The sequence below is a fragment of the Colobus angolensis genome, unplaced genomic scaffold, assembly GCF_000951035.1.
Source record: "Colobus angolensis palliatus isolate OR3802 unplaced genomic scaffold, Cang.pa_1.0 Scaffold91, whole genome shotgun sequence".
NCBI lineage: Eukaryota > Metazoa > Chordata > Mammalia > Primates > Cercopithecidae > Colobus > Colobus angolensis.
The window spans coordinates 3,274,305-3,283,318 of record NW_012123043.1 but is presented as its reverse complement, the minus strand read 5'-3'; the positions used below and the strand labels follow the sequence as shown (position 1 = coordinate 3,283,318).

Genomic DNA, 9,014 nt, shown 5'->3' with positions numbered 1-9,014 from the left:
TCGAGACCATCCTGGCTAACACGGTGAAACCCCATCTCTACTAAAAATGCAAAAAAAAAATTAGCCGGGCATGGTGGCAGTCGCTTGTAGTCCCAGCTACTCGGGAGGCTGAGGCAGGAGAATGGCATGAACCCACAAGTGGAGGTTACAGTGAGCCAAGATCACGCCACTGCACTCCAGCCTGGAGGACAGAGCAAGACTGTCTCAAAAAAAAAATAAAAATAAAAAATTTTAGAAGACTTACATATAAGGTAGGGGCAAGGTATTTCTTGGCTAGTCTGTCCTTGAGAACTTTTTTTAACTATTACTAATGTAAACAGAAATTTGTTGAGTGGATGATACGTGCAAGCATAGTTACTTATAAACAGTATTAACTTGGGCCAGGCGCGGTAGCTCACGTCTGTAATCCCAGCACTTTGGGAGGCCAAGGCGGGCAGATCACGAGGTCAGGAGATAGAGACCATCCTGGCCAACAGAGTGAAATCCCGTCTCTACTAAAAATATAAAAAATTAGCCAGGTGTGGTGGCGGGCGCCTGTAGTCCCAGCAACTCGGTAGGCTGAGGCAGGAGAATGGCGTGAACCCGGGAGGTGGAGCTTGCAGTGAGCCGAGATCACGTCACTGCACTCCAGCCTGGGTGACAGAGCGAGACTCCCTCTCAAAAAAAAAAAAAAAAAGTATTAAGTTAAATATGGTTGGTATTGACTTATTAGCAGCATGTAGAACTACATTAATTGCACTTAAAATGTTTGAATTACTCTTGCAGTATTAAGTGATGGAAAATTAAGAGGGGCAATAGACTGGCTTCTGTTTGTACATCTTTTAAATAAAACACTTATTCTAACAATATGCCTTTTTTTCTTTTTGTGTTTTGTTTTGTTTTGTTGAGATGGAGTCTCGCTCTGTTGGCCAGGCTGGAGTGCTATAGCATGGTCTCAGCTCACTGCAACCTCCACCTTCCAGGTTCAAGCAATTCTCCTGCCTCAGCCTCCCGAGTAGCTGGGGTTACAGGCACCTGCCACCATGCCTAGCTGATTTTTTGTATTTTTAGTAGAGATGGAGTTTCACTATGTTGGCCAGGCTGGTCTCGAACTCCTGACCTTGTGATTTGCCCACCTCAGCCTCCCAAAGCGCTGAGATTACAGGTGTGAGCCACCACGCCCAGCCTCCTTCCTAACAATATTTATAAACCTACTGATAACTAGCTTGTGATAATCTTTCAGAAAAACTTCCCATTGTAAATTATGTTATATGGATAATTTTTGATATATGTTTTTAATTTTTCAGGATAAGAAACTCTTTAAACCTCCAGTGTTAGTGTTTGTGGACTGCAAATTAGGAGCAGATCTTTTGAGTGAAGCCGTTCAGAAAATCACAGGGCTGAAAAGCATATCTATACATTCAGAGAAGTCGCAAATAGAAAGGAAAAACATATTGAAGGTTTGACACCCAACATTCTATATTCTGTTTTCTATAAATCTGTTCTGCCTCATTTTCAAGAGACACCATATTACAGCTGGTTTTTATAGCAGACCGTCTTTTAATGACTACAAGACCATCAAACAAGTGGTTACCATGAAGTTAATGTTCTCTTGCTCAGGCTTTTGATTTGGGGAGCAATAGCCTTTTCTCTAGGGAATATATACTAAATAGATTACTAATTCAGAACTTACCATTTCTGAATCAGGTCAGTTTGGAGTAGAGCAGGGCAATAATTCACCTTTGGAAAAGGTTTGCCTTAATAAATTAATAAAATAAATTCCATGGGGATTGGGGAGAATTTTAGCTGCATACATTTTTCGGGTATACTATGACCTTTACTTCTTGAAAAGATATTGTGACAAAAATATTGAAGTAAGCATTGAAAAAAGAAAAGCTATCAGAATTACACAAAACCACACAAAATAAATTCTGAATAATAAATTTTGTTGCTTTTTTGGAAAGGGATTACTCGAAGGAGACTATGAAGTTGTAGTGAGCACAGGAGTCTTGGGACGAGGCCTAGACTTGATCAGTGTCAGGCTGGTTGTCAATTTTGATATGCCTTCAAGTATGGATGAGTATGTCCATCAGGTAAGGAGCTTTATATGTTACCACTATTTTGTTTATGAGTTTTATTGGGAAAGGCATTGTCAATGTGATACCAAGTTTAAAAAAGCAGTATCGGCCAGGACAGTGGCTCACACCAGTAACCCCAGTACTTTCGGAGGCCAAGGCAGGCGGATCACTCAAAATGGTTGGATCACATGAAGTTAGGAGTTCACAGACCAGCCTGGCCAACATGGTAAAGCCCCATCTCTACTAAAAATACAAAAAAAAAAATTAGCCGGGCGTGGTGGTAGGCACCTGTAATCCCAAGTACTTGGGAGGCTGAGACAGGAGAATCGCTTGAACCTGGGAGGCGGAGGTTGCAGTGAGCCGAGATCACGCCACTGCCCTCTAGCCTAGGTGACAGAGACTTCATTCCCCCATCCCCCCCACAAAAAAAACAGTGTATAAAACTATATATATTTTTGCTTTTAAGATTTTTTTTTTTTTGAGACAGAGTCTCATTCTGTTACCTAAGCTGGAGTGCAGTGGCGTGATCTCAGCTCACTACAACCTCCACCTCCCAGGTTCAAGGGATCCTTGTGCCTCAGCCTCCCGAGTAACTGGGATTACAGGTGCCCACCACCACACCTGGCTAATCTTTTTGTATTTTTAGTAGAGACAGGGTTTTGTCATGTTGGCTAGGCTGGTCTCAAACTCCTGACCTCAAATGATCCTCTCGCCTTGGTCTCCCAAAGTGCTGGAATTACAGGCATGAGCCACCACGCCTGGCCTGCTTTTAAGATATATATGTATATAAACTAATTTTTTTAAGTTAAATATGTGTAAAAACTAAATTTTGTTTTTAAAAGTACACCTAAAGTGCCTTAAAAAAAAAAAAAAAAAAACTAGAAGTAAGTAACCAAAAATGTTAGTTAAAAAATTTTTAAGTAATAAATTTTTGGTTTATTTTTGTTTCTTTTTCTTATTTTCTTCAATGAGCATATAATCAGTAATCTTTTATAAAAATAAAAAAGTTTTGTTTAAAAAGATTGTTTTAAGTTGATTTATCTGGCCAAAATAAAATTGATCCTTTATTTTTTTAAGGAATGTTGTCTTCATCTCCTCTTCATATCCTTATTTGTTCTAGTCTTTCACTTTTGAAAGTTTTCTTTCTTTTCTTTGCTGCCAAAGGTAACAATAGCTTCTCTCTCTAGCAGAAATAGAGCCTTCTCTCAGCGCCACATAATCTCACTGACTGCTACCTGTCCTCCCTCTCGGGCTTCACCAAGTAAAGCTTGTCTGTAGTGTTCTTAACATCACCTCTGAATGCCACATTTACTAGAATCACCCACTGAAACGCTGTTAGTGCCTTCAGTGCACTGTCACTTTTATTTTTAATTAAACTTAATGGTACAGCACTACTTCTCTGTTTATTTTGGTACCACCACGTTTACCTGCACATCAGAGAATTAAGTATTCCACAGGGGTTGATTGTTTTACTTGGCATAATGTTTTTAAGGTTCATCCATATCATAGTATGTATCGGTACTTCATTTTTTTAAATTGCCAAAAAAAATTTTACTGTGTAGATATACCACCTTTGTTTATTCATTAGTTACTAGACATTTAGGTTGTTTCTACATTTTGGCTGCTATGAATAAGGCTACTATGAACAATCATGCACCAGTTTTTGTGTGGACATATTTTCATTTATATTGGGCATATGCCTACAAATAGGATTGCTGGGTCATATAGTAACTCTGTGTTTAGCATTTTGAGGAACTGCCAGACTGTTTTCTAACATGGCTTCACCCTTTTACCTTCTCACCTGCAGCTTATGAAGGTTCCAATTTCCCCACATCCTCATCAACACTTATCTTTTTTATTATAGTTATGCTACTGGGTATGAAGTTAAACCTCCTTGTATTTTGACTTGCATTTCTTTAATGACTAATGATTCATGTACTTATTGATCATTTTGTATCTTCTTTGGAGAAATGTCTATTCAAATTTTTTGTCCATTTTTAAATTGGGTTTCTATTGTTGAGTTGTAAAAGTTCTTTGTATACTCTAAGAGACTTACCAAAAACATGATTTGCAAGTTTTTTTTGTTTTTGTTTTTTTTTAAGAGATGGGGTCTCCTGTTGCTCAGGCTGGAGTACAGTGGTGCAGTCATAGCTCACTGTAGCCTTGAGTGCATGGACTCAGGTGATTCTTCCATCTCAGCCTCCTGAGTAGCTGGGACTATAAGTACATGCCACCACACCTGGCTAATTTTTCTGTTTTTTGCGGAGATGGGGGTATTGCTATGTTGCCCTGGCTGGTCTTGAACCCTGACCTCAAGTGATCTTCCTGCCTCAGCCTCTCAAAATGCTGGGATTACAGGCATGAGCCACCATGCCCAGCCTGAAGCTAGTTTGTATAATCTTTTCTTTGTCTTTTTGAATTTTTTTATTTCTACTTGTTTTTCTGTGGACTTTTATAGATAAATAGCTACTTTTTATATTTTTATTTTTATTGGAACAATTCAGTAATTTAATTAAGTCAGGTATAAATAAAAACTGTTACTGTAAAACACTATTTGCTTGCCTCTCTTCTCCCCTGTCTCATTCCCTAGAGGCCTCCCCTCTTAACTTTTTTACAAGTTTCTTTTACAGTGTTAAAAATGCCCTCTGTATTAGCAGAAGCCATCTACTGATTTAAATATTTCTGAATATAGACTTTAAGTTTTACATTTCAGTTAAGGAGCAGAAATTGATCATGATTGTGTATTTTCCCCTTCTTTTGAAAAGTTTCTTAGTATATTTTCACTATCTATTTGGAGACAAGTAGATTTTGTGCCTTATTGATACTCCACAAATTTGTGTCCATTTAATTCTCTCAAAATGAGAAATTACTAGCTGGGCCTGTAATCCCAGCACTTTGTGAGGCTGAGGCGGGTAGATTTCGAGGTCAGGAGTTTAAGACTAGCCTGGCCAAGATGGTGAAACCCCATCTCTACTAAAAATACAAAAAATTAGCCAGGTGTGGTGGCGGGCGCCTGTAATCCCAGCTACTCGGGAGGTTGAGGCAGAGAATTGCTTGAACCCGGAGGCAGAGGTTGCAGTGAGCCGACATTGCACCACTGCACTCCAGCCTGGGCGACACAGTGAGAGTCCACCTCAAACAAAAGAGAGAAGTAACTTTATGCAAAAATTACTTAGTATAAATTTCACATTTCAAGGCCTCTTAAGTAGCCTTGGTGATAAATAGTCCTCTTGCTCTTAATGCAGGAGCTTTCAAAATTTTTTGACCTTAATCCACCCACAATAAGAAAAATCTTTATGTCATTACCCCCAAACACCACCCATACAGATATAACTAAAACACAGGTTTCACAAATGATACTTACTTTTATTTTATGTGATCACTCTCTTATTTTCTGTTTGGTCTGTTTCATTAACATGCTGGTGGCGGCCCACTAAATTGATTTCACAGATATATTGAGATGCATAATTCAAAAAATGCTGTCTAGATGAAGGCTAATCTTAGTAAAGCTGCTTTTTTTTTTTTTTTGAAATGGAGTCTTGTTCTGTCACCCAGGCTGGAGTGCAGTGGCGCAATCTTGGCTCATTGCAAGCTCCACCTCCTGGGTTCAAGCGATTCTTTTGCCTCAGCCTCCCAAGTAGCTAGGATTTATAGGTGTGTGCCACCACGCCTAGCTAATTTTTGTGTTTTTAGTAGACATGATTTTGCCATGTTGGCCAGGCTGATCTTAAACTCCTGACCTCAGGTGATCCACCCACCTCGGCTCCCAAAGTGCTGGGATTACAGGCGTGAGCCACTGCACCTGGCCAGTAATGCTACTTTAAGTAATAGGATTCATTTTCTTTCAAAAGACACTAAGATTTTACATGGACATCTTGAAAATGTTCTTTGCATTTCATTTCAGGTTGGAAGAGTAGGAAGATTAGGTCAAAATGGAACAGCAATTACTTTCATCAATAATAATTCAAAAAGACTCTTCTGGGATATCGCAAAACGAGTAAAGCCCACAGGATCCATTCTTCCCCCCCAGTTATTAAATTCCCCATACCTTCATTACCAGAAGAGAAAGGAACAACAGAAAGATAAACAGACACAGAATGATCTGGTTACAGGAGCTAATCTTATGGATATTATCAGAAAACATGATAAAAGTAATTCTCAAAAATGATTTTCTCTGCCACTTGAATAATTTTTTGTGTGTATAGTCAGCAAAAATTGTTACTTTATGGTTTGCGTAAATGGAAATATACATGAATTAAAAATATATTTAAGATATTTTTTAATTTAATAAAATTTATATAAGTATATTGTATTTATTTCCCTTCTTAATTCTTATAAATTAAAAACACCGGAAAATGAATTATTAAATAAAATACAGTTTTTTCTCTTCTGAATGAAGTTTTTTTTTTTTTTAATTTTTAAAATAAATAGTCCTCAGAGCTACTGTCAGAACCAGAAACCTCCACAAAGACTCTGACTCAGATCAGTGATTGTTTTACTTGGTACCCCCACAGTTCCACAACCACATTGGCACTTGAATTACTGTTGAATAAATGAGAATTAGGAAAAATGTAAATGATAGAAACTGGAAGAAATTTTCAGAACCACTTTTGAAAGAAATATGAAATGTCTACTTTCATTCTCAGTTGTTTTACCTTCTGCTTGGTTAATACTTTTTAAAAAATATTTAAGATGGGCTACTTATCAAAATAATGTTGTTGTGTTATTGAATGAATGTCGCCCTGCTAATTCAATTAATAGGTTTTTTGTTTGTTTTTTTTTGTTTTTGAGATGGAGTCTCACTCTGTCGCCCAGGCTGGACTGCAGTGGTGCGATCTTGGCTCACTGCAATTTCTGCCTCCCGGGTTCACACCGTTCTCCTGCCTCAGCCTCCCAAGTAGCTGGGACTACAGGCACCCGCCACCATGCCCGGCTAATTTTTTGTATTTTTAGTAGAGACGGGATTTCACCGTGTTAGCCAGGATAGTCTCGATCTCCTGACCTCGTGATCCATCCGCCTCGGACTCCCAAAGTGCTGAGATTACAGGCGTGAGCCACCGCGCCAGGCCTCAATTAATAGTTTTAAATGAAGGAAAGATATAAGTGCATCCTTCTAGTGCTTGACTTTGATACATCTATACTTTGATTATTTAAAAACCTTTAGCATCGAATTAGTTGGGAAATTTAGCTAGTATGTTACACAAATGTAGACACTTAACCAAGTCTTGTAGACTCAGCATCCTCTCCACGTGTGGGTGAGATTTTGCTAACTAAGGAGTCCCTGTATAGGTAATTTCTTAGTGTTGTCTCCACCCAAAGGAAAGAAAGACGTTCCACAAAGAGTGTATGAACCCGCAGGATTCTGGCTCGCTCTCTGCTTCTAACTGCTGAGTGGTAAGTATGTTTGATTTCAAGGGAACAAGGATAAGGCAACTAGTAAGGCCCCAGGGTGCAGTGGCAAAAGTGCATTGGGAGGCTAAAAGAAGCTTTAGCACAATACTTATGTATACTAAAGGCCTTAAAAGTGTTCATAATAATTACTAGAGAAAAGGGCAGTTTTCTCACTAGACTCTAACTTGTTTACAAATAAAAGTGGCACGGCCAGAAAAACAGCATTTACAGGATAAGTAGTTTTGTGTGTGTGTGTGTGTGTTTTTTTTGTTGTTTGAGATAGCATCTCACCCTGTCATCCCATACTGGAGTGCAGTGGTGTGATCATGGCTCATGCAGCCTTAATCTCCCAGGCTCCAGCAATCCTCCCACCTAGCCTCCCAAGTAGCTGGGACCACAGGCATACACCACCACACCCAACTAATTTTTTTATTTTTTGAAGAGATATGGTCTCACTATGTTGCTTAGGCTGGTCTCAAACTCCTGGCCTCAAATGATTCTCCTGCCTCTGCCTGTCAAAGTTCTGGAAAGGAGACTATTATTTTAACAAAAATAATAATATTTGAGAGACTGTAGTAATGCAAAAAAATATATTAGCTATAATATAACGCCACTGGTTTACTTAATTTGCTGGCAGTCTGGCTTCTGTTCCCACGACTGTACGTACATGATCTTCCAGTGGTCTCTGTGGACCTTCTTAAACCGCATGTTCTGCCAGCTCTCACTTTAAACTTTTTTATTGCATTGGTCATTGTGGGCCACTCTTCCTCAAACCCTCACTTTCTTAATGCCAGGTGATGAGATAGAGGTGGAGGAAAGAGCAGAGAGTTCAGCGCAGTTGCATATGTCAAATACCCAATAGGGCAGAAGCCGGCTATCAGTGCCCTTCCCCTTAAGGCCAGGTGATGAGATAGAGGTGGAGGAAAGAACAGAGAGTTCAGCGCAGTTGCATATGTCAAATACCCAATAGGGCAGAAGCCGGCTATCAGCGCCCTTCCCCTTACTTCCCTTTCGCCACACAATCTTCAAGCTCCTCTTACTGGTTCTTCCTGCCTCTCTGAATCTTGACTTCTGCTTCTCATTCCTTAAGAGCTTTCTTTTGGCAAGTTCTTCCTTGTCTCACATGTCTGCTCTCCTGTTTTCTGGGGTGCAGCAATGCAGTGATTTCCTCAATTATGTATTTTACAGAGCAGAACATTAAACTTTTTTAAAAAATTGGTCTCAGTGTTGCCAGTATTTTTTTCCCAATTAAAGATGTTATTTTTAAAAAGCTACCACCTATCATTAGTTCATGAAAGAAAAAACATGTAGTACTAAACAAGACAGAAGGACTTACTCTCTGAATAAAAGACCATTCTTTCCAAGAAAGGACACTAATGTACTATATTATAAAATTGTAAATAATAGATTTTTGTGAGAATTACCATACAGTTTAAAATTTTAACAGCTAAAAAAACTAATCACATACACTCTCAGACATTTGTTTTACAGTAACTGTATTATATGATAAAAATACTGAATTGGTTGCTTTATTGCCAGATTGAAACAAACATCTTTTTTTTTTTT

The 9,014-nt window shown here is 38.8% G+C and overlaps 1 protein-coding gene across 2 annotated transcripts in view; it reads left to right on the top strand.

Moving 5' to 3' along the window:
* Positions 1–9,014, top strand: part of DDX59 (DEAD (Asp-Glu-Ala-Asp) box polypeptide 59) — a 39,098-nt gene that overhangs the window by 28,056 nt on the left and 2,028 nt on the right. The window contains exons 6-8 of one of the 2 annotated variants that reach the window (XM_011931706.1): positions 1,287–1,439; positions 1,944–2,072; positions 5,962–6,451. In XM_011931706.1, coding sequence (XP_011787096.1) covers positions 1,287–1,439; positions 1,944–2,072; positions 5,962–6,225 — 546 coding nt within the window. In that variant the 3' untranslated portion in view covers positions 6,226–6,451. Of the gene's footprint in view, positions 1–1,286; positions 1,440–1,943; positions 2,073–5,961; positions 6,452–9,014 lie in introns of those variants that run through there. The other variant, XM_011931707.1, reaches the window with a different exon arrangement.